Here is a 26888-nt window from a genome sequence, read left to right on the forward strand (position 1 = left end):
GTGTGAATTTACTGGAAGTTTTAAACAACTTCAGTACTAATTCTCTCCTACTATCACAAATGGACAAATGGAAAAAAGGACTTGAAATGAAAAATGTAATCTGAGAAAGTCTTTTGAAGCCACGGCATTTGCACATGTGAGCAGAGGCTTATTTGGGTCGATTTTGATGGGCCAAAGGCTGAGTTTCTTGTTGTGAACCTGGGTCTGGCTTTTGGAAAGTGAAAACTATACAGAGCAATAGAAAGAGTATGGAAGATGAATTGAGCAGTAGTATAAAACCTATTATTCAAGAACAGAAAGTCACCCCCCCCCCCAATTTGCATTACATCTCCTACTATTACTGCCCTTTCCTCTGTGCTGAGGTTGAAGGGTGGTTGGATTTGAAGGCACCTCTCAACCAGCTCATTTGTGCAAGACATACACTGCATGTCCCCTCTGGATTGCCTTCCTGTCTCTGTGCCAGTTCAGAAGTGCAGATGAGCCGCGAATGTATCAAAATCAAAATTCTCATTGGTGCCAAGACAAAGCTGAAGTTATTATGTGGGTGGAGAAGTTGGCCAGCACTATTCACAAAAAGTAAACAGAAGGAGCAAAACTTGGGGAAAAACTATTTATCAACGAAAAATCCACAATCAAAGACCGGTCTTGAGCACACACAGACACAACTAAACTACCCACAAAGAGTGTGCACATGGCAGCACCCACACACAGATTAATATGCCTCTGATCAGGCAGTTGAGGGCTGTCAGTGCTGGCTCTGAAATACAGACAGTGACAATCAACGATGAAACACCTGTTTCGATGCTTTTGATTTGTCTTCAGCTTAATTATTAGTAGTTAACATATTTAAGTTGAAAACTGGAGAGAAGGATCCTCATACACACACAAACATTCAAACACATTTTCATGGGGGACAGGTGAAGGTTCTCCTTTTCAATCTAATTATAATATTTATTTATTATTTAATTAATTTATAATTTATATAAATACATACATAAATGTGGCAAATGGTTTGCAATAAATACAGGAAAGAAGTTTGGTATTTTAAGGAAGTACATACAATGTGAATCCTATGGTGCTTACTGCAATGCTTATTCCAGCCACTGGATGTCCCTGTATGCCAACACTGTCACAAATTCAATGAGTGATTCTCTCATAAGTGAATTCATGTTCCTGTGTATTACATAGACACTAATCCTGGTGAGAGCCTAGCTACGAACCTATTCACCCACAGAGATTCCTAGAGACTTCAAGTGCAACTTTTGTGAACTAGCACAGTTAAACACTTTGGGTCAAGTGTCAAGTCAATTTTTATGAAACTGCCCATTTTCAGTATACCTCAGTTTGGCATGGGCTATGTACAGTACTTGAAATACTATTAATCTCCTTTAAATAGGATGGATTTTTAATATTCAATTAGTTGTTCATGTAATTGATCATTTTGGTGTGGTGTCAATTTTTAATACAAACCCATATTATGACTAAACACTATTTTAGTATTGAGGATGTATTTAAGATTCTTACCCATCATAAACAGCCCAGTCAGCATTTTACTAGTGGTTAGTGGTTCTATGGATATGCAAAAGTGAACAAACTACAGATGTTTATATCCCTTTTCTAACATTTTTCATGCTTACTGATGCATGATGTATGACCTGTGGCTACACAGGTATTCCAGCTAATGTAAACTCTTCCTCTGAGAATATGGATGCACTCCCCTTACATTTGACATCTTTATGTCTGCATATTTCCAAAATTTACCTGTGAAATCAATTTTAGGCTGCCTTTGTCCTGTTGTTCTCAAAGCCTAACCCTGAACAAACACTGCATGTGCAGATTAAGCCACCGTGTGCTTTGTCTTTTCGAGTAATAAATTTAAACTTTAAATAACTTTTTTCAAAACTTTTAATAAATTTATACATGTGCAATATTAAGAGCGTTATCACAGCTGAAATGAGAAATTAAATTGTTAAATCCTTTACTTTTTAACCAGGCTATCTAGTGAGAGTTTGTTTTAAGAGTGGTAGAAGTATGCACTCTGCTGTGTACCAGTAGCTTTTTAATATCATGATGAGCAGATAAATATAAAACACTAATCCCTTGAATGCCTGGGTCTAGTGCTAACAAGCGCACACACATACATTTGAACAGACACACACTCACATACATGCATACAAAACTGCAATGCAGGGAAACATTGACAAAAAAGCATCAGAAGATTCAGCTGAAGGAAGCAGAATGAGAGAGGAGCGGCAGAGGCAAACAGAACCCTCATAAATATTGAGGTCATAGGTCATGAGGAGAAGGGGCTGTGGGGTGAGATATCAGGAGAGAGAGTTACATAGGTAAAAATGTACATAACCCTCCATGTTAATGATGCCCCCTATGACAGAGTAACCAGAACAGAGCAGAAGCTCTTATGCCATACAAAGCAATTTATACCTGTGTGTAGTGCAGAATTAGAAATTACCCTTATATTATATTCTATATTTTAAACTTCGCTCCATCAGCATGAAAATGATTTCCTGCAGACTGACCTATATTAAAAAGCCATTTGGAAGCGCTTTTTTTCTGGCACCGTCTAAATCTCCAAGTTGTCAAGATTGAGTGCAAATAATACTGGTAGAAAATGCCAAGCATTAAACAGCCTTAATTCCAGACCATTATGTTCAAGAGGGAGGAAAATTGTTTGAGAGCAAGTGGGAGATGAATTCAAAGATAAATTTCAAAAGGAGCAGTCCATTATTAATTGAATTTCACCTGGTAATCAAACAGCAGGGAGGCCAATGGTTGAGGATTTACAAGGCGGCCCATGATAAACCTGTACTTGGATCAGTTCGCCAAAATAATAATGGTCAGTGCAGCCATATCTCTGACCCCAGCCCCCAAAATCTCCATCATCTGCTGAGGGACTGATCCTATAAATTAGCATCGGGGAGGGTTGTGTTTCTTTGTGATCGACCTTCTATTAGACTTTACCAAACTTCAAATAACACAGCGCGAGCAGGATGAGGAAGTTGTCGAGATAATTTGTGTTCCGCTGCCAATCCGTTGCCAGCAATGCGAGGAAGCATTCAGTGCCAGCTGCATCCTGTGACCGCATGCATGATCCCCACATTTATCTCTGTCAAGGCTTTCAGACCCGGCGACTGGAACATCAGGACGGAACACTTTGGCGCCGGCTCTTTGAATGTCACACTCTTTTGGTGGAGAGGCTTATGTTCTTCCTGGCCACTACGATTTAACCTCTCAGTGTAGATGGACCACTCCTGATACCAGCTGCCTGGGAGGCCGCCAGGAGGACTCATGTCTTGTGTATGCTTCAGGGCCCAGATTCCATTGCGGCAGCATCTGCCCTCTCAATCAGATATTCAACTGCACCAGCTGGGACGCTTCAAAAACACGAGACAAACGCTCAAAGGAATGCAAGAAATATGCTAGCGATGTTATTATGTCACACATCAAACAGTGTGAAAGAGCACAGTCTCGAATGCATGGATAAACAAAATTAAGTGATTCAAATTCAAAGCATGATTCTTCTAGCTACATATTTGTATAGAACAGCTTGCTCTATACAACACAAAGTTCATATACTATCCATTTACACAGCTGGATATTGTACTGAGGTAACTCAGGTAAAGTGCCTTGCTCTAGGGTAGCAGCACCTTATCCAGGACTTGAACCTACAGTGCAACCTTCTGGTTTCAAGTCTTGTTCACTCACCACATGAAGATGAAGTTTTTGGCTCATGCATATCTTGTTCTTCCTCCAAAGTACTGCAGGCAGTGACTCTGAGCCAGTGTCAGCTAAGCACAAATTCCTCACTGAATCTAGCTTTTGTGAAGCAAATGCAATAACTGCCACAGAACAAGGGAATTCAAAGTGTGAAAGCATGTGCCTTAACCATAAACAGTGCCACGCCAAACAATAATGTGTCTATAGTCACTGACCTAAAATTAGCATGCCTGGCAATTACAACATGATCAGGGAACAATCTCTCCCTTTAAACCTATAATATTCCAGCTTTTATTTTGCTTTCATTTGGGGGATTGTAAAAAATGCACACACCACCATTTCCTCATGGACAAGCAAAACATTAAAGGAGGTATGGAATATCTTTAGATAGACTTAGTTCCATGTCAAACCTGTTTTTTGTTTCTCTGCAGACATTATGATGTCATGGAAGGTGCTGCATTTTGTCATTTTTGTTTGTTGTTTTTATTTTAGTTTTCTATAGAATGAATGAAAAGTAACCTAGATGTCCTTTCAGGATTTCATGCTCATAATTTCGATCTGAGAGACCATTTGAATCAGAGAAATCACAGGCATTTAGAGTCAGAGGGTCAGGGTCTTGGGCACAGTGACATCCAGGTACCATTCCCAGCAAAGACTGGCAAGGGGTCTTCAAGTCTAACTTCAATGATCTTTCTCCTTTCCTTTCCTTTGCATAATTCTTTTAAGCAGGGATTGTATTTTTGATATTTATATAATGTTGTGCATTCATTGAAATTCATTAAAAATATTCTGCGAGAACATAAAAAAGTAACACTTAGTTTATTCTGTAACTTTGTTTATGACAAGCCTATGGGTGCTATGGGTCTGAGTCATTGGGTAAGGTTTGTTTGACTGAGAGGGAGAGAAAGAGGCAGAGAGAGAGAGAGAGAGAGGGGTTTGGGTTTATTAGTCAGTGGGTGAACATTTGGCCAGCTATACTCCCTCACAGCACTATGCCAATGATTCATCCCAGGATGGTGGCATGTCGCATGCTGTTTCTGTGAAGGCTACCGAAGTCATTTGATGCAGGAACCCATCAGCCCGCTGTCTAAGTTATGGTGACAATGTGCACTGCTGCATCGCTATATCGATGAATTTTGTTCAGATTTATTAACAAAGAGTTCTGCCCCCCCCCCAACTCTTTCACTGCTGGAATGAAGGTTAAAGGAATTAGGCAATCAGAACGCCTTCCATTGTTGTTCCTGTGACGATTCTGCATATTCAGAATCATCAGAATGCACAATCCAGTTTGGCAACAAAATGCTGTCTGACAGCAACGCACCTTCAGTCATCCAGTACATGAATCTATAATGCACAGGCATGCGTGCACTTGGACATAATTGCACAGAATTAATTTGCGAATGGTTGCTATAACTTTCAAAGGTTATATTCGCCATATCATATTTCTCTTAAATATATTAACGCTATTAAATATGTTACTGATTTTTACATGGTACTGGATAAAAATCTTTCAGGAAAACATGATTTGGGGATTTTTTTTTTCTGCGATGCAGTGGAGTGATTTTGACTGAAACTGAAATCCTAAGTAAGTGTAAGTGTCAACACATTTTTCTGTGTTAGCAAAAGCTCCTTGCTTCCCGCAATGAAAAGCTTGTCTGTTGTGCTTCAGTACGTCTTTCAAGGCTCCCTCGGTCTCTGATCTCGAACAAGTCTCATCCTGTTTTTAATCCTCTGCACCCCCGTCCATCTTCTACACCCCACCCCCCCCACCCCCCGTAAAGCCCCCCTTCTCTTTCTGTCAGACCCTTGCGCTCGGTTTATTGCCGCGTTCTTCACAGGATATGTTGAAGCGGTGCTTTACAGAGCGCGCAATATAAAATACTGGGCGCCTTGAAACGTCGGTGCCACTAAGACTGCTGTCCCTTTCAGAAAGGACTGCGCTGCTAGCTCCGCAACGCCACGCGACAATCCCAGATCAGGACTGACTGCAAATGATAATTTTGAATTGAATTTGCGGCATTCGCTGAATTATGAGATTGCTTCCCGCTTTGGATTAATGTCTATGTTACCTTAATTTGTTTGCGCCTCCTTTCGTTTGTCACCAAGTGTAAGCTTCTCTGGTCATGGGGTGTATTGTGTCATTTTTGTTAGGCTGGTGAGGGGCTTCCCTATTATGTAAAGGGGATACCAGGTGGATCTATGTTCTTAGAAGACAAAAGTGCCAGCAAAGGGAAATCAGTGGAAGTTTAAGATCAAGGAGAATGCAGGCGACGTGTTGGTGCGCAGTATTTCTCCTAGGACCTGCTATATACCTGGTGAGTTTTTTTCCCTTTTCGTTAATTTCTGTCCTCTTTTAGAACAACTTTTTTAAAAGCAGTACTTCTGAGTGGTTGGATAACTCACCAAGCCTACAGTAACGCAATTATAAAACGCATATGCTGCATTGATGCCTTACCATATTGTACGTTCTGATAGCTACATGCACGCTACAGTTTTCAAACTCAAATCAATAAAACTGTTCATATCTTTGAGTGTCTCACTGAAGATGTTCTTCGTATGTAGCGATCATAAGCAATGAACAAAATTCGAATGTCTAAGTCATTTGTTACACAATATAGTAGTGTTGTCAAAGAATCATTGTTAAACTATCACTGAGTTATTACAACGTAATATATCTACTAATTACTTTGAATGTACTTGCTTGCATGAGATGTATCTAAATCCACCCCACATTTGTCAAAATAGTCCTTTGTCCGTATGGGTAAGTAATGGTCCACATTAGCGAGTGTCCATTGCATAGTTATTAAAATGTCGACCATTACATACTTACACCACAAATATAAACCCGGGAAAACTTACCGCACCATTCTATCCATCACCGCCAAAAAGAAACATGGAAAATTAAACTGCAATTAAAATTTTCCTCCTCATGAGGGCGCACCGAGTAAGGCAAGGCAGAGGACATCGTAGGCTCTCATTCCTCAGCGAGGAAGCGTCCGCGACTGACCGACTGCGACTCTCTCTAATTGGTCCGAGGACATTTTAAGACAACTTTTCATTCCACTAGGCCCATTTGTGGCACACACAGGAAAGATATTAATGGTAACTTATAAATAAATGAATCTGATAACTTTCGTATTGGGTGAAACAATAGCCACCGCATGTGCATTTCAAAGGCTGCGACTTAAATTTTACAATGCCAGGTAGAGGGAGGGAACCGCCGCTAGTCTCCCGTTTATTCAAATAAAGGTATCGTTTTTTTTCAGGAGTTTGAGCATGAACTAGTAATCCAAGAGTAGTTGTTAAAGCTTTAAGTTAACCTTGTTGTTTGGCTCTATTCCATGCAGCTGTCCGTACGTGAACTATTTTGGAGTTAAGCAACGCACGCTGGAAAAATGTGTAACAGTTATAAATCCTGAAGGAGTGTCGATACACAACCAGTATTTTCAGATCCCACATTTGTTCTCACCCTTATGGTGAAATATTGTTTGTCCCAGCTTCGATAGTCATACGGCACCACTACACTATCTGACTTTGTTTTGCGCAGGAATACTGTTGTTTTCAAACTGAATTTTTGTCTTTTATTGGGTATACAGTGTAATATGCATGCCCCCTTTATCTTATTCCAAAGCCAGCTTTACACGATCTTATGTTCTGGGTACAATACAGAACGGGAACTGTGTACAGATTGTCCGACACCCATTGAAACATACGTTTCATATGCATTTCATTTTAAGATATCCAACAATAATGGATATCTTAAACAATACATAAACATTAAATATATCTCCCTTTAGACATGTAGAAAAAAAGTTGTTTATAAAAAATTTTATGACGACAGCTTTTCCCTCAAGAACAATGTCAGATTATTGAACTTTCCTTCATAAAATATGACTCTTCTGTTTAATCACTTTCATGTGAATTCAGTGTAAAATCCAGCAGAACAGTATGCTGCTCTGTGCCAGTTTTTTTTTCCAAGCATAACTAAAGTTAATGACAATAATTATAACGAAACTCTAATAGGTTGGAATGAATCCGTAATCTCACTTTCCTGGTACATATTCGTTCATTGGAAAAAGCTCTTTAAAATGAGGGAATAACGGGTCTAATGATGAATATAAAAACAGCTATTCTATTGTTCTTATCTGGTTCAAAATAAACGCAAACAAACAGCTTATCCAATGAATGTTGTAACTTAGACCATTTTATATAGAGTTTCATTTAAGCAAACTTCTACGTGTCACAGGCGCGTGATCGTGTGCGTGTGTGTGTGTTTGCGTGTGCATGCGTATGTTTGATTGTATGTTTATTATTATTCATGTATTCATTTTAAAATAATGATATCTTGTGATAAAGCGCCTGCATCGTTTTCCTTGTCAGACTGAAGTGTTCAGATGTGGATTGATTTGCTGTCATAGTTTTGATGTATTGTCTTCATAATATTATACTTACACTAGTAATGAATGGTTGATAATTGAACTTGATCGTGCACAGTTGCACATCCAGTAATAAATCGCATTGATTTTTTGCACTTTTTCTATCCCGCTGAATGTATGAAACTTTGCAGGTCAAATAAAAAGCAAATGATGGCAAGTATCTCTTCCCAAAGTGCTCCCATCAGCTTTAGATTTGTATTTAGCTCTGTTATGCAATGATTCCAGTCATTATTGTAATCATACCACGCATAGCTACAACTCTAAATAATCTATGCATGTGCAGTGATATTCTATCAGGTGAGACGTGGAGATTTACTGTGACGACAAGTTGAGCGCAGCAAACGTTTGCGTTCAGCGGGATACTTTCGGTGCTTTGTAACATGTCAGAGGGCACGCAGCGAGTTCCTTCAAAAAGATGTGAGTGACCTAGCCTGTGCAATGTGAAGAAGGCCAGACACTGTCATATGCAACTTGAGATCAGTGAACGACAGAGTACGATCTGCCATAAAGTTCTCTGGAACTTGCAGAATTTTCATGGCACGTTCACGTTGATGGCTAAGTCAGTTACATAGGTGTACACACGTCCAGCAGCTGTGTTAGACGTAACCACACTCCGAGGGCTGTCTCTGTGGTCAAAGTCAAATTAAAAACATTTAATAGACGTGTTCCTCCATCAACACCCTCAGTACTCATCAACACCTTCTTTTGAAGAACGTAGGTTCCCCACGGGGGCTCATTGAAGTAAATTAATGTACATTGAATGCCTAAATCAGAGATGATATTTTAGTTGTAGGCTGGTTATAACAATACAATTAACTGTAGAGAGAATATTTCCCGTGAAGTGATTCGCTTCTACTGTCTGCGTATTTTCATGTCAATTAAATTACCTTCAATGAATATCCTCTCTATATGAATATGCACAACCACAGTGCGTAAAATCTTAATATATTAAACTCCATTTCCGTCGGAATTAATATAAAATTTAAAATATATCTAATGATTTTACGTTTTAATTAAACGTGTAAATACTGCTTTTCACCCAGTGTAATCACGCGATTTAACATATATTTGTATTCTGTATGTCCACCTTGTAGAACACATTAAGTATTGGTTTCACCTGGCTTTATTATTTATATTTATTATTATTATTATTATTATTATTATTATTATTATTATTATTATTATTTAGTGGTACAGATCTGAAAGCTTCAGCATGGCGAGGGGACTGTCATTCGCGTTTGAAATCAATTCTTGTTTTTTTGCGCGGAGTATTTCAGGACGGTGGACTGCTCTAATATAAGGTCTGCTCTAAGGTCCGCTTGCTGACAAAGACCTGCATCTGACGAAGTTTTTTCAAAATTCTAATCCAGTTTAATTCCCCAGATATAACCTCTACCCCCAGGAGATCCATTTAAAGTCAGCATTAACCCTTTTTACACTCACGGATATCATTGTGTAGATAAGACAAACATACACTACTTAACTCTACCTGCTTGGTTGAAAGCCAAAGAAAAAGGGTACACAGGTAGGTGGGTAGGTACCTGTATCCAGATATAAACAGCCATTTTAAGAATGTAGTGCTTAATTTCTTATATTATTTGATTCCTTTTCTTTGGTGTGTTACATATGTTCAGAAAAACTGAAAAATCGCTGGCCTCAAACAGCCCTCATAAAAATAAATAAATGCATAAATAAAATAAATTAATTAAAGCTGAATGTAATAAATATGAGAAAACTATTTTTCAGTTTCTTCAAGGTATTAAAAACTGACTTTTTAATCTTATCATTATTTGAGTTTTATCCAGAACTATGAACACACTTCTGTGATTTCCACTATCATACATAAAAGACAGATGGAAATTGCCCAATATATTTTTACCTCAGTTTACCTAAATCTGTGTTGCTTTTATTCATACTCTCTCATGCTGCTTGTAAGATACACTCTTACTCTTGGGGATTAAAGATTAACTTTGATCATTTTATTTCAGGTTGTAAGTCTCTTGTCTGCATTTAAGCTTCTTGTCTGTGCCTCCCACCTTGACCCTGATAACCAAACCAATCTGTGTCTGAAACATGATAGTTTGAAGAACCAGGTATGAGCAGGGCATGAGAGTGAGAGACATGTCAATAAAGGGGATGATTAAATGATTTCCTTGTAAATCCACCAGCGGCCTTCGACTTGCAACAAGAAAATCTAAATCCCAGATAATTTAACAAATATTCCACTCATAAAGGCCTGCCATTTGCAGTAATAATCCGTTAATAAATTAATAATCAGATTTTAAACTCATCTCTTTATTAATTTCCTTCCGGCAGTTTTACAGTACCTACTGTGCAGTACATACTAATTCAGTGCATATCCATATGAGTGCTGCATTTAGCTGTGACCTCCTTCATTTATCCTGCCATGCACATTTGTTTCTATGAAATGAACGCACCATTAAATATTCAACATTTAATCTAAGGGTAGAGTGTTTGACAATGAGTTCAACAATGAAAAGAAAAAAGTAAGTATATAAAGAAGTCCTTTAAAAATACTCCTTTTACCGGCGTTTTATCAGCTACCCGCTGCAATGCACGGCAATTGCATCTCTTCTGGGGACCTTTTAGTTGATTTCTGCTAGATACACTTGTACTTAGTGGGGGGCTCCACTGAGCTTTTAGACTGCAGTCCTTAATATCCCCGGCTCTGTATTGAGAGGGTGCGTTCCCCTGTGGTTTGCTGTTGAACGGTGGCGGCAGCAGTATTAATGGGCTGGTTAGTGTGTTTACTGTTGCCTCTACATGGAGTTGTAATCAGCACTGTGACTGCCATGCTGAGGGTAATGAATGGCCTTCCCTAAGGGGCCTGGCGGCCACAGTGGGCCACACTAGTCTCCAAATTAAAAGGTTGTTGAGCACATCCTAGTGTATGGCTGAAAAAAAAAAAAACTGCTGAAAAGGCAACAACACACACACACTAACAAAGACACACACACAGGTGTGCTTTCAGCTTTATGCAGGAGAATTCTGCATGCATCCTCTAAACTGCACACCCCTACACTGGCCTGGAGTTACGGTAAAATTCACTGAATGATGTGTGCGCAGGATTCAGGGGACAGGATGAAGGGGGATGAATTGTTAGGAAATTGTCAAATGCACCACTGAACCCTCGAGACATATGTCTCAGGTCGGTGCAGCTCTTCTACTCTCCTGTGGATATCATGACGAAATCCGGTGAAAGTCCATGTGGCATCTTAATAGAGCAGGTTTACCACAGTTAAAACCAGTATTTTCTGTGCGTGGTCATTCTGTGTTTTATTCGTAGTGTTGCTGGAAGGAGTGGCCTACCCATAATTGTTTTCCTTTTTCTAATCTAATGAAATATTCCATTCATACAAAACCATTAAGGTAATTCCACGGTTGATTAACCATTCTAATCCTTGTACACTGCTGCAACAGAATTAAGTGTTCCTAAATAAAAGAAATACCATATGTTTATTAAACATATTATAAGGAAATGTGAACTTCAGCAAACGATTTACTTTGCTGAAATGCTTGATTCCCTTTTTGCAGGGTAAAATAAACAGATTTCTGAGATTTTTTAATTTACCAGAAGCACTGCTTATGGACAATATTTAACGGCTGTACAATTGTGGAATATGCCCACTGGTTGCTGCTATCATGCTCAGAAAAGGCAGGGTAGCTATTCATTATTGCTTTAAGAATGTTTTGATTTATGTTATCCCTTTGGGAATACAGGCAAGCTCTGCAAATGTGTGATGCTGACATGGATTCAGTTAGGAGGTAAGACTGACTGATATCATTGCTGATACAATCACCAAAGTTTGTTTCTATTTCTGTCCAGATGGGGGCGACTTGCACTAAACTGCTTGTAAGAAAGGGGTTGGGCTGTACATTCTTCCCTTCTTGTGTTGTGCGTCGAAGTATATTACCATAAAACTATGACCATACATGGTCATAAACAAGTCTTATTAATTTACCTAATAACATATTTGCAATGTGTGGTAGTTGATGTCTGGAGATGCATCTTGTAAATCCACACTCTGGCACCGCAGTCTGCGGAAGTTTAAAATAGGAAGAGAAGAGAGTGTAGGAGCTGAAAGAGGCAGCACTTCAGTCTCCAAGCGGCTCTACCATGTAATCTCCAACACTCCTCCACAGCTGTTCTACCACGCTGACTGACCCAGAGGAACAGGGGTGTCTTTGAACTTGCTTTCGTATGTGACCCAGGACAGAAAAATGAGTCACAGTGACCGAAAAAAGAAATATGACTCATTCATTCATCACTGAAAAGAGAGGATCATAAGCTTGAGAAGATACAAAAAGCATAATTATATTTCAAGCCATTCTTGTGATATAAAATTCAGAACTATGTGCCATTTTCAAGGAATATGGTTAATATGCATAACAATGTACAGACTCTAAACTGCTCTTTCTAAGCACTTTTGGCAAGGTTTTCCACAAAATAGGCAAAGAGAATGCATGAAAATTCTTGAGACTTCTGATTCACTTCACTTGTCTGGATAACACATGAATTGATGCGATGTTGATTTTTTTTTCAGCCAGTTGCTAAATATAAATTATCAGAACTGAAAAGCCACTATTCACTACTACTATTGGCTTTTTCACCCTGAAGCTGTGCTTACAGTGGGAGCTTGACTGCTTAGTATTTCAGTGAGTCAGTCAGTCAGACTGAGTAAGGGACACTACCTGCTTCCTCCAGTCACAATGAAAGGTATATGCAAACAGATGAAACTATGCAGCTCCTACTTTAGTTTACCTGTACAGAAAGAAGGGCATGCTCATAAAAAATAATGGAAAAAATCCTTGCTCAGGTATCTGTAACAGTTTTACATACTATGCAATCTGACTGTAACCACAACTAGGTAATTAGAGAGACCCGCGCTTCTTAGATCTGCACCATCAATCATCTGATTCTCTTAATCGTCACTCCTTTTCACTGGTTTGTCTGGGACGAGTCGCGAGCAGCAGGATGTTTGTTGGTGTGAGGGAAATGGGAGGAAATTTTGGGTTGTGGATTTGAGCGTGGGCCTGGCTTTCCGTTGGGAGGGAGAAATGAGAGATAGATGCATTCCTACCCGGAGCTGCGAGGAACAGGCGCCGCACTCATGAATATGACAATACCATTTCCACCATCCATATCGCCACAGATAAACATCTCATACGGGGTAATGAAATTAGAGAGTGAAACTTGGTCTTCATAAATGCTGCTCTTACATAATCAGCTTGAGCCATAACTGTTATGTGCAATTCCTGTTGCTCTCTGCGTGTTATCTTGGATTAGGCTACATCACGCATTGCTGAGCTTGATAAATGGCATGACTGAAATGTTATTTTTACAATTTGGTGGCATAATATAAATGCTTAGTACTGTTGTGTTGCTTTTTTCATGTGTGTGAGCATATATTTTATCATATTGAGTTTAGCACTAGTTTAGGCTGAATGAATGCCTCAGTTAATCTTATAATGGCTGATCAATAAACACAGCCCTTTCATGAAATGATGCGTAACTCTAAGAATGTAACACATGAGCAAATTATGTTGTTTACTTGGCATGCTACCCAAAAAAGATGGTTTATTGTGATGAATGTGTAAACTGGTTAATTTCTAAACATTTCTAAACATTTTTGGTAAAAACAGAAGTTTACCAAAATGGTAACACTTGAAACAGCATTACCATAAAAAGCAACACTAAAAAGAACTGCAGCCCAGATTCAATCTATCCTCAGAGCATTTTAGTTTTAATCTTGGGTAAAGATTTTAAATGTTAAGTAAGGCTGGATTGAATCCAGACCTTGGGTTAAAAAAAACACAAAATAGAGCCTTGGGCAACTGATTAATATAATGTAGCATTTGTTTGTAATACAAAACTGTATGCACACTATAATGTAGAAGGAAGAATGCAGGTGACAGGCATTTTTACTGCCATTTTTAAATGCTTTGCAGTTTGATGTGATGTAAAGCATGGCAAGGGAGGTCAGTGCTTGCATGCAATATCATACCATCTCCTGCAAGGGATATCTGCCTCTCTTGTAGTACACAATTTGTAATAGCTTTATTAATCTTATTCAAAAATTCAGAATTACTGAGTGCAAGAGCCTCAGTGTCCATCGTAATGATTTGCGTGTCTGTTGTCTGCTGTTGTATCCTCAAGTACCACATGACCTGCCATTAATTAAGCAGATCTTTTTGAGTGGTCATGTCATAGTGCTAAATGTATGCCTGCTGATGGGTGTCTGATTACAGCCCAAAAGTAAATGTGCATTTATATCAGTTGGGCAAAAGGGTTCTCCCATCATGTTTCAGTATGTTGATTAAAACTGCAACTGCTAAAATATAGGTTAATTAAGCCCACAACAGCAGGACAGGCTTATGTGTAGGACCTTCCACTCACTGTTTACGGTATAGTTTTCTGATTAAGGGTCATTACAGCTGATTACTAAATGGTCCACAACCGAGCACTGGTGAGTGTAGAATATGAGCAAGGATGTTGCCACACGTGTGATTTTGGATTTATAGGTTATATGGATACATGGAACCCCCCCCCCCCCCCCCCCCCCCCCCCCCCACTCACTGCAACAGTAGATGTCTCAACAGTGATACTGGCAAGGTGGTTCTGACGGGACGTCATTCGGGGCGCCAGTGATTAATGTCCTCTCCTTTCATTTTCTCCTCCGTGCACTCCTCCAGATTTTCAATTGGATTTAGGTCAAGGCTCAGGCTGACCATGGAAAGACATTGATTTTTTAAAATAGAACCCAAAGCACGATATGGGCTTGATCTTCAAAAGGATTTTTCTGCTCTATATATAGAAGCAGAGAATTTTGTCTCTCCAGGAAATGTGTGCGTTTGATATGTGTGGTTTTAATTGTTCGTGTCGAATTGGTGTGGTCCATAGTCAATACCTTCATGACCTTGGCCTACGTACTTTTTATATTGGAAATATTTAAGGGAGTTTCATAAGGAAAAACAATGTCAACTTCAAGTCAGTTTCAATGTCAGGATTTTTTGCACATTTAAAAAAAATCCTTAAGAAAATTTTACTTTGTGGCTGTCTATAGAGACAAAATTTCATTTTAATTTCATTTTCAATTAATTCACAGTTAATTTACTACATTAAGTGAAGTTAAATAAATAAATAAATAATCAGCTAGATAAGCTCCTGAGAAATAAATACGAATGACCTAAATATTACATACTCTGCAACATGTTTTATTGATAGCTGCTGTTAATATTAAAGATCACCCTAGCTCCTACATAATCACTTAATGTTGAACTGGCGCTGATTTGTTCTGATATGAATCAATCATTTGATTAGACAAACTTCCCTCTGAGGATAGCCTTGTTTTAAACAGTCAGAAGTCCAAGCACAATATGGATTTAGCTGTATCATGTATGAATAGAATTTTGACATTTGATTATTTTGGTCTTCTATGTTCCACTGTGTTTGCCTGAGCTCCATTTTTAATAAAGCAATAACCCTTAATTTGATTCAGGTGAAGTGAACACTGTATAGTATACTGTAATATTAGAGTATATAACAAGCTTTTGATTGTTGAGATCTACTCTCAAGATGTCAGGAAAACTAATAATTACAAAATAGAATAGAAAAAAATCAGAAGTGCACATTGCAGAAGGCAGTGCTGTTACCTTTTCAGAAGAGGATCATTGCTGCAGTAGCCCAAAGGTGGCTGGTTTGATTCCCAGCTGGGCTGCTGGTGTTGGTCCCTTGGTCAAAGGTACTTTAACCAGATTTAACCAGATTTGCCTCATTAAATGTCCAGCTCTATAAACATACAATATGGACAACAGTGTAGCATAGTGGTAACGAGCAGGACTCGAGCCGTAATTGAAAGGTTAGCGGTTCAATTCCCTGCTGGGGCACTGCTGTTGTACCCTTGGGAAAGGTACTTAACCCAGAATTCTGTCAGTAAATATCCAGCTGTATAAATGGATAACATGTAAGAAATTGTAACCTACAGAAGTCGCTCTGTATAAGAGCGTCAGCTAAATGCCAATAATGTTCAGATTGTAAGCTATGTGAGTCTCTCTTTAAAAAAAGAGAATCAGAAGGATATGTGACAATGGATCTTCGTTTTTGCAATTTCTTTCAAGACATTTTGTATTGGTGGATGGAGCTACACAACTAGCAAAACAGGAGTATTACATGGATAATTTATGTATGCACTAGTGTCCTTAAATTCCATTTGTGAGTATATTGTACTGTTTGATTTGTCCTCAGGGAATAGCTTTGGACAGGATGAGGTGCACTCTAGGATTAAATGAAAAAGAAAGTGTTGTTGGTGACTGTTTTCACGGCGGCATTATCCTTGGTACTGCAAAAGTCAAACATCATCTCTTGCAGCAGCTAGACGTGATGAATTCCCTTGAAGACCAATTTTTGTGCAACTCTTAAAGAAGGATTCATAAAATTGTGATATTTTTTATTGCAAGTATAGTAGGTGGCTGAAATGTAATCTTTTTCAATTGTAGATACCTAGACTAGAAGTATGTTATTTTCATGTTAATGAAAGTGGATGTCATTGATGATACATATCATATAGCCAATATATATCTATAACTAATTTTCAGATGAGCGTCAATAAAATGATTGATGCGCTAATGCACAACAGAAGAATGCATTATTTTCTTTACCAGTTATTATTTCAATCTCTCTGTTGGGGGCTAAGAAGTCTAAAGAGCTTCTTTCAGCATGTCATTTGTTTGAATCCAGGTTACTGCACCGTAGGACCTCAGTTTGAAACTGCTCATTCCCATGCCTGACTCCATCAGCATTGTTGGAAAATGCATTTTTTCTCCTGTCCATTGCCATGATGTTTGATGCTGTGCTGGATCGTGCGAGTCTGATGGTGGTGAGAGGTCTGTGCTGGACCAGGGAGAGAGAACGAGCTCCGCAATTCATTCGCACCCGACTGAATCCGAGACCGGAGTGATGAGCGCACCATCACGCCGGAAATGATTGATCTGCTGATGTCTGCCATCGCATCCCAGAGTCACACCTAATGTTAATGGGAATTACTACTGACACCCGTATCTCCCGCATCTCTCGGTCTTAAGTTATTGTGATTACCCATGCAAGTATTTTAGCACCGGCTCTGGGGAGAATTATGGGGGGATTTAAAATCCATGAATGATTAATGCACTTCTGAGGAGATTTCTGGGCTGAGGCTTGTACATCAGCTCTGCTTGGGGAGATCAGAGGGGACAAATTAAAATGTTCAAGTTCTTTGAAGTTTTGGATTAATATGTTGTATTCACATGTTCTGTGCTAATCTCAAGGAGGATAATTAAGCTACCAGAACAAGCATGGCCACAAAGTTCTCATTTTGCCATGATTTCTCTTGATGTTAAGAAGTGGAATGATTCAATGCCCATGTGCATTGTTTTGGAATTACCACCTGCATTGTTCGGGGTAATTGTGAAGACAGTTCAGCAAACTTGTTCGGATAAGAAAGGTCATCTAAAAGTGACAGTGGACCTCGTTGAAAACATCTTATGAACATAATGGGCATTTTACTTGGATGTCGCTCTCTGTAGGTAATACAAATCAATCCTCTAAGTAAGGACCATAATATGGAGAAGTGGTTAGATAAAAGTGACAGTGTAAAGACAAGGAGTAAGTGTTTGTATAGACAAAGTGTAAAGACATGACTGAGATTGTAAGGAGGACACTGTATCTGTAACTTTGAGCAGGATCACTTCACTTCAAGTCCAGTTTCCAAAAAGGACAGAGTATAGGATTTAAATATTCTTCATCATTTTAGATAAGTCACCGTCTCAAGAAAATACATAATGCAATGAACACTCATCCAATATGTGGTATTACACAATATGTTGCATGTGACATTGACTGAAATATCAAGGTTAGTATAGTTACAACCTACACATGTAGATGTCAGGCATTGAAATTTTCACAAGGGTAAAATATTACATTCTAAATCATTCATGTCATCATAAAATATTCCAATTTATTCGCACATGAGAAAAACCTGTTAAATCAGTAAAGCTTCTTTTCCCCTGAGATACACAGTATTTCCAGCTATCATGTATGATTAGTTTACAGTACTGAAGATTTACGCAGTCACATAGATCAAATCTATAGTCGTTTTACTTGTGATAATGCTGCAGCAGTGCATAAAATTATTTAAGGATTCACAGAATTGTTACATACTGTAAACCTTCCTATCCCAGCACAGGGCAAAGATTTCTGACACAAAATTTCTACTAAGAGTTTAGTTTCAGGGATACTTAACTGTTCCTTCAATGACAACATGCCACTTAATAAAAATATTAGACAGCAAAAGTTATGTATGTACAATAAACTGAAAAAAAAAATTGACAACATTTTGAAGTTAGGTCTCTATATTAGGCATATTGCCTGAAAATAATTAGTGAGGTTGATTAACAAGAAGCCAAATCTGTGGCTGTAAAAGTACACAGACAAGAGAGAAACACTGACATTGCCTCTCATTCAGCTGTCAATCAAAATAAACAAATAAATAAATCATACCAGCAAATACATCTTACCATTTTTTTAAAAAAAATAATGGTTTGTCAGGGAGAAAATTATTGCGTTTGTCTGGGTTGTAAAAGTAAAACAGTCCTTGACTGTTAAACAGGGGAGCGCACCAATCTGTGTGAGAGCTTATCGCTCGTCATGCAGCAAATTACAGCATTGTATTACATCGCAAAGCCCCCGAGATTTTCAGAGATATTGATTTTCAAAATTACATTTATTTCACCGCTGCTTCGGCATGCAGTCAGCTCCGAGACTCACACGTCAGCAGAGCTCCACTCAGCTCATTGTTAAAACCTTGTCGAGATGACATGCTGAAGTGTGCGGCACTGATGTAGCGCCACACACACTGGGAAAATTACAACAGTCAGAGCAGACGGATGGATGGATGAAAACGGCATCCCATCATAAACATAGGCTCAGACTACACCAGGCCTTCCATCTGTCAGGCACACACAAATATGCCCATTGTTTAGCTGAAACAAGCAACCAAGATAGGTTTTTGATGGACATGATGGATGTCTACTCTTTGGTTAACACCCTTAGCCCCACCTACCATGCTGGATATTTCTCTCCCTCCTTCTTTGTATCTAGATGCCAGTAGCTCATGCTTAACTGTTACTTAATTAAATGTTAAATATCGATGCGTAAATTGTAGGAGCTTATACTCATGCATTTCACACTCAATCATGCTGGTCTGTGTCACATGTTGGAAATTTGTAGCTAGTGTCATGGAAAGACGTGCAGCTAGATGTATGCTGTGAATACCAAATATGAACACAGTAACATGAAACCATGTTGATATGAAAGATATGTTGCAATGTAAACAATACAATCCATGGGGGGGGTTATGGTATCCGGAAGAATGTGTGATGGAGATGTGTCACCCGTGCATGGCAGGCTGTAGGTGATACTCAGCAAGATCCATGCTATAACATGCTGAATAAAAATGTCGTTTCTCTGCAGTCATTCAGCTGTTATGGCCATCAGCACACTCGACACACGTGCATACACTAGCTCAAATTTGTGTATATACAACATACAAACACCCATACACAAATGCAAAGCATGTATAATCATGCTCATGCACACACCCACACACCCATGCACTCACATGCACACACGCGCGAGCACACACACACACACACACACACACACACACAAACACACACACACACACACTGCATCTTTTCAAGGGAATTGCTAACCCTGAACTCTCCGTTTGGTGGGGCTGAACCCTGAACATTCCACTGAGCTCAGCACATTACATGCGAGCGTCCATCAATCCAGCAGGGTTATTTTATGACTGGATCCTCTCTGCCCTGGTGCATGTGGGTGATAAATTCAAGTGTTGCACTGCTGTTTAGAGAAGCATCACTCAGCCTGCGCCAAGGTCTGCCTCTGCCAAAGGTGCTTGCTCACCCAAACTAGTGTAGCGCACCAAAAAGGAAACTCAACCCATATAACTCACTCAACACAGTGAGCACTGATCATCCATCTTCACACACAAACAGAACACTACACACATCTTAGCATGCAAACGTTTTGGTCTGTGTTGGCATTTTTATTTCACCAAAACACCATAATGTGGAAAATCAATACTGTATTTGCCCCTCTCACTTGCAAAATGCAAAATGCAAAATGCAAAAAAGTTCTCAGTCACAAATTCTCAAAGTTCATGCCAATTTAAATGGGACATCAGTTTTTACTTAGTTTTTTTATTCATTCTTACACTTTTATTAGACACTGTTTTTCTAAGTACACTCTGAGGGGGCATTCAATCGAACTGCTGTGCCATCTTCTCTTTAACTTTCTGAAGCAAATTTAAGTAAGTGCTTTCTTCCATTATTGCATACCATCACAAGTTTAGTCATCACTGAAATTAACAAAAATAATTTTATTAAAAGCTAAATTATGTAGTACTTACTTATAGTGAAATGTTCTTTTTTTCTTTTGTATGGAAATACCTGCTGAGATAAACCTTTATTCTCTTCATTATAGTTTTATTAATCTAAACCTTTTATTCTGGATGATATTACAAAGATTCACTGTTATTCTTACTTGCTGAGTAGTTTAGGTTTCACCTCTCTGTAATGTATCATATTGCTGACTGTATGCAGGCTTTGTTAGTCAGCCTATACCATTCTGTTTTAGGCCAGATATGTCACATGATGACCATCAGTTTAGTCTCCTATTCAGTTGAACCTGTCAGTCAAGCTTGTTCTTTCCTGCTCTCCTGCAGTGTAAGGATGAAGATAGGTTTTTGCCTTTTGCCTGTCTGCATCCTCACATAATTGCCTATGGCATATCTGGAGGGCAAGAATGTTACCTCACAATTTACAATTCATCCTCTGTATTCGTGCCTGCCATTGTGTTTTAGCTCTTGGCTCTTGGTGTCAGTTTGGCTGTGGGAGAACCCAGTAACAGGGCGTGTTGATGTTTCTGCTGTCTGGGTGAACGTTGCTTCAGGAAGTATTCAGTTAGGACAAAGCTAGCTCAGCGTACAGTACCATGACAGTGACATACCACTCTCCACACTCTGGAGTAGTTGTCTTTCAGAGAGTGTCATTCATCTATTGGAGAGATTCAGATGTCCTGGATTGGTTAAATGGACCTTCTAGCTACATTTTTGACCCAGCTAACCAGTCTTACTGTACCAACTGCTGTGCTCCTCACCTGGCACCTAATGAAGTTATTCTGACCCTGTGCATGATGGTTTCAACAGTAAGCAGGCTGTATTTACAAACTGGAGAATGCTGAAGGCTTGGCAGGCCTCAAGCCTTCAACAGAAGAGACAGTAACAGATAATGTGACATTGCTTGTGAGATTGTGGTTACACTTCTATGGCATTTTGATATGGTGTATGATGGTAATGTTACATTTGACCTAGGAGGCAAGAATACTTACCCAAGGACAGTCTAGGTCAGTGGAGTATTTTTTATGTCACTGGAGTTTTTATGAATGTTTGTGTATGGCATGTGAAGGGGTTATGCGGTCCTTAAGTAAGCTTACAGAGAATTTGAGCAAAAGAACATGTATTAGACAAGAGCATGGCATCTGATAAACAGCTAGCCTGAAATATGCTGACTATTCTCTGCAGAAACATTAGAGTTAACACGCTTTGGGAGAGCAGTCGCACAGCCATTGCTAAACTGTTCAGGGAATTAATTGAATGTGGCTGAGGCTCTGTATTTTTGTAGTCAGCACAAACGCACCGCTAATTCCACTTTTTGTTATTTAAAAATGGTGGTTATCAACCCCTGTGATAGAAAAAGAATTGAAGGTTAATGGAAAATTGAAGTGATGTGTGGAGCTGTGTGCCGGGCACAGTAAGTATTAGTCTCTCCCGATCTCGTGGAATTGAAAATAGATGCTCCAACGGGCAGGTGCTGAACACTCCAGTTCACTCTGTGACAGTTAACAGCTCTTTGAAATGTAATGGCAAATTTACTGCCACCCTGAAAGGCATCATAGCCATCCTGAAATTTGATTGGTGACTCTCCATTGTCTAGCTGTTGTGACACACTAATGATACACAACAGACAGAATATAATATCTATGGCAAAGGATGAACAAAACAATTTCAATAAGATTCTGTTTTGGGGTTCGTGTGGTTTTAAAATCTAACATGTCCTAAACGATGTACTAAAAAGTTAATTGTTCTTTCCATGATATTGTAAAATAAACACATGAGGAACTATACTGTAATAGGTTTTACTTGGAAGTAGTCTTTAATGCCAGGATCAACCATATTGCAGCAGCAGCAGCGATTCTTGCGTTTATGCCACTTTACCTTGATGTTGTGCATTGTGTCCATACTTTGCATCTTGTGGCAGGTGGCATGCTGTCATAGTAGCTGGGGTAGAGGAGAAGAGATGAGGCAAGCAAGAGGCCTACATTTACTCCCACAAGCTGCTGTTCCAGTCTGATAAATTTCTCGTGCCATAATAAGATTTTTTTCTGGTAACTGCTGTGGATTTGATTTCCAGTTTGTACATATGGAGCAGAAGAATGGGCCTACCTGCTAAGTGCTGTTCAGGACATGTTTGTCAAGGTGAATTCCTGTACAGAAAATGTAATTTGCTTTTGTAGGAGAGCAGGGAGATTCAGTCTGCTCTTGCAATTGTTGGAGATGATAACACAGTGTGGCAAAACCATTTAAATTTAAATCTGGCATATAAAATCCAGTTTCATTCATAATTCCCCTACATTTATGTATTACCCTAAATGTGGGAGTTAGGTTCTCATCACATACCATGTAAGCCCATGAATACTTTAACCACAGTAAGCAGGCATTGCTGCAGTGAATGTTTGGCAGCTACACAATGTAACTGTAAATGGATTCTAATACCAATGTTTCAATAATGCTGAATGATTGTTTTGTCAATTGTGCAGTAGTATTGTTATTGTACATTTCAAAGGTATTTGTCATACATCTACTGTATGGAATGAACATCAGTATGTTACATGAATAAACACCGTATGCAGCTGAAATATGAGATGCACCATGTAACGTGGTTCCTCTGTTGAAATTTTATTATTCTTTTCTAAATTAAAGGACATGTATATTTTTAATATTTTAACAACTTTAAGTTTATAATGTAACTATGCATAATGCTGCCTCACATATTTGCTTTGATTATAATTCTTCTGTGAAAATGCTTGTTATGTGTGTAGGAAGAGTCATATTCAAAAAATATAATGATATGTTGGTAAATAATTTAAAGACCAATAGCTCAGTACTGAAACTAAAACTATTGTCAGCCCAAGAACTGATTAGATTTTTTTTTTTTAATCAAAAGGAATAATATATAGATAGTATGTATATGTATGTAAATACATGATGTATCTAAATAAAGTAAAATAATCCAGCCATTGGCTAAAAGCCACACCTGTTTAATTATCTATGCTTGAATTCAAATGCTGCAGCAGAGCATTTTGCTATAGGTGTTGTGCGTGGTTGTTGGTTCAAAATGAATTTTTATAATATGTGTTATATATCATATTCTTACTGTGTGTTATTTATGGTGTTGTTGGCAGTGCAATGGGCAGCACAACATTTGTCTTAATAATAATAAAATGAAGGCTTTTATATCCTATTAAATGAAAGATTAAATCCTGTACATACACACCTGAGAGAATTTAGGCATTATGGGGGCCCTGCTATTACAAAATAGTTTTTTACCATATTAGCAACACCAATATGAATTAGGAAAAAGAACTGAAGGACATGGAAAAACCTTAAGCCAATACAGAGATTACAAAGATTTTGTTTACCAAATGCTTTTCTTTAACCAATAAATAGACAAAACTGATTTCATCAATGCCTGCATTAATTTACTCATCACTCATGTAAACATGTTTTTTGTTGTTTCAGAAAGGTTAGTGTGCTTTTTAGTGCTTATTGAGTTGTGTCAATTACAAATTAGCTTGAATGTGGGTTAAATGCATTTCTAAGGCATTTCCATGTTTGAATTCACTTCCAGTTTCCCTATCTGAGTATACACATAATTAGGGATATTTCAACAAAGAGCAAGGATTTGACCCAGTACAAGATGGAGCTCCTTTGCCTACCCATACTGAAAATGCTGAATCACTCCTGATCCCCAGTCTTTGTACAAACTTCAGAATGGCAACAGGCTGTTTTAGAAGCACTTTGAAGTCAAAAGCAAATTAAGGAAAGTAATTATATCATCAAGAAGTTGGATAGGAGGTTGTCGTAAATATTGTCTTTAAGTTCACTGTAGTCTCCTTAAAGAGTGAGAGTTCTCCGTGATTTCCTCTTTGGCTAATGCAAGAGAGCGATTGGCAGCTTAAATCATGCAAGTCAAGGTAAAAAGGGAGGACAACATGCTCTGTTCACCCCAGGTCCTCTTAGGCCTGGTCTTCTCTGTCTGATAAGCAGTAATCTCAAACTCACACATGTTCATTTGGGTAGGCTTGCCTTGATCTGAGTAATCTCTGGAGCTCTGATGGGATATATTACCAGTCTGACTCTAATCTGTGAGGTGAGGTCTCTCTAAACCTGTTGTCAAGGACCCTAAATCTTACCGTGGCGATTTCCAGAGGTGGACTGGTACTTCAGGGCTTTATTGAAATGAAAATTAATTGCATGTCACAGTATTTAACCAGCAGATTGAGGCATCGAACCCGCTGAAAGCCATTTGGTAAATTTAATAGGAATGAAGAGATCAAGCTCTATTGCCCAGATTTTGAGGGGGATGCTCCTAAGTGATACTCATGAAATAGTTTTTCTCCCTTGTAGTGTCTCATATGAAACAGGTCCAAAGACAAAACCATTGTTAAAACAATTCAGTGCTACATTTCGTGATTATTTTGCAGCAGCAGTGGCTGATTTTTTTGAAGTATCATTCCCAAACATAGAAATAAATCCTTTTTCCCCTCCTCTCAGCATGGTGTCTGTGATTTGTGAAAGAATTGTGACCTCTCTACTGAAAACCACTTGACAGTTCATTGCTGTCATTAGCATGAAAGGGGACAGTGACCCTCTTACTGTGTTTTCAGGTTATTTTGGCTCTCAGCATGATTTCTGGAAGCCATCACTCTGTAAAGGGAATTATTCAGTTCTCTCCTTCACTCCAGGATCCCACCCTTCATCTTACAGCTGCACACCTCCATGTCATGCCTGGTAGGGAGACATACTTTGTAATACCTTCTTTAAAATGTTATACGGAAATCCTTGGATAAAACAGTGAGTGGACAACCAAGCACACACTAAATTAGTGGCCCTCAAAAGACTGACTTGTAGAATGCTTCATACATCCAGTCAGAGATTTTCCCAAGGTTTTATTTTTATGAATCAGTCCTAGCTCTCTATCATATGTGTGTGTATGTCTTTATTCCAGTGTTCGATATGACTGGCATCCACTTCCAGGGACTCCATTGTTCATGTGAATATTCAGGGCACAGAATGCTTCAGCCGTGCGAGCTGTCATTGCTAAAACCTGGCTGCACTGTTTAAATGCACTACACAAAAGCAACACATGGCATTCCCATGGTTCAAATCTAGGAATCCTCACAGACTATGATGGGACAACCAGTTAGACACAGAGGTAATTACTGTATGATGAGAGTAATTTCCCATGCGACCGAATGGGATTTGGAGATTAGCCACACTTAATGAATTAAAGGAGAAAATTATGTCAACTACAGCAAAGCCTTCTGCGGTATGAAGTATTTTTTTTACTTTCTTTTACCTTTTGTCTTTTAATTAAGGGGCCTAACAATTATAGTGCCTGCACGCAAAGTCATTTCAAAAGCACACAGAAAAAAACAATATAGTGCTCAAACTTTTTTTTTTTTAACTTAGTCGTCTGCTGTTTTCTGGACTGCTGATTTCTTTGTGAGAGAATCATACACCTTAGTGCTGTTTCCTGGTGGTGCTTTGTTGAAAAATTAGAGGATTTGTACGCTGATCTGTGAGTGTGACAGAACCTGGCTGTGGTGCTTTATAAGGTCCTGCTCTGTGACAGTAATGGCCACGGTGCATCGATCACCCTCTTTGCTCCTCACATTCATTTTCGCTTAAAGATGCTGAGTCCTGTTCATGAAAGTCGCCCTCTCTATTTGGTGTCACTTTATGCATTACGACCAAAATCAATAGAGACTAACATTAGCCGTGGCCATTTTGTAAAATACAATTACTAACGTTCAACATGCAGGGTAGGGGGAGCTGCTGCGGTATGTTTTTCAATAGGGTAATTTATGTCGGCTATCGCTGAATCATATTGATTAAGCAAGCTGGGCACTTTAAATGAGGTCTCCCGGGTCGGTTGAGCAGAAATGCCAGTTTATTGAACTGGGGGAGTAATTTGATTAAGAGTGACCCCGCATCTCCTTTGTGTGCTTCACTGGAGTGGACTTCTTACTCTCTCTGTCTGAGACAGCCACCTCCGGCTGGGTCAAGCACGCAGCTTGGCTGAACGGCTCATGGCCACAGATCAGCTCTCTACCTGCGTGAAGTACAGTGATTTTCATACTATTAAAGAGCACCTAGGGCCTTTGAAAAAAATGTATATGTTGCCTTACAGGTATCATTTAACTTACAAGACTAATATCTAATTTATTTCATGTCTTCTGGAAGAAGTATTTTAAAGTTGAATACAGGGAAGTGTTTAGATAGGTATAAGAAAGCA

At 38.9% G+C, this 26888-nt stretch overlaps 1 protein-coding gene across 1 annotated transcript in view; it reads left to right on the top strand.

Moving 5' to 3' along the window:
• Positions 1–5598: 5598 nt before the first annotated feature.
• Positions 5599–26888, top strand: part of LOC118784919 (neurexophilin-1) — a 33992-nt gene continuing 12702 nt past the window's right edge. The window contains exon 1 of the mRNA XM_036539399.1: positions 5599–6050. Coding sequence (XP_036395292.1) covers positions 5997–6050 — 54 coding nt within the window. The 5' untranslated portion in view covers positions 5599–5996. The remainder of the gene's footprint in view (positions 6051–26888) is intronic.

This window comes from Megalops cyprinoides, chromosome 10 (genome assembly GCF_013368585.1).
Source record: "Megalops cyprinoides isolate fMegCyp1 chromosome 10, fMegCyp1.pri, whole genome shotgun sequence".
Lineage (NCBI taxonomy): Eukaryota > Metazoa > Chordata > Actinopteri > Elopiformes > Megalopidae > Megalops > Megalops cyprinoides.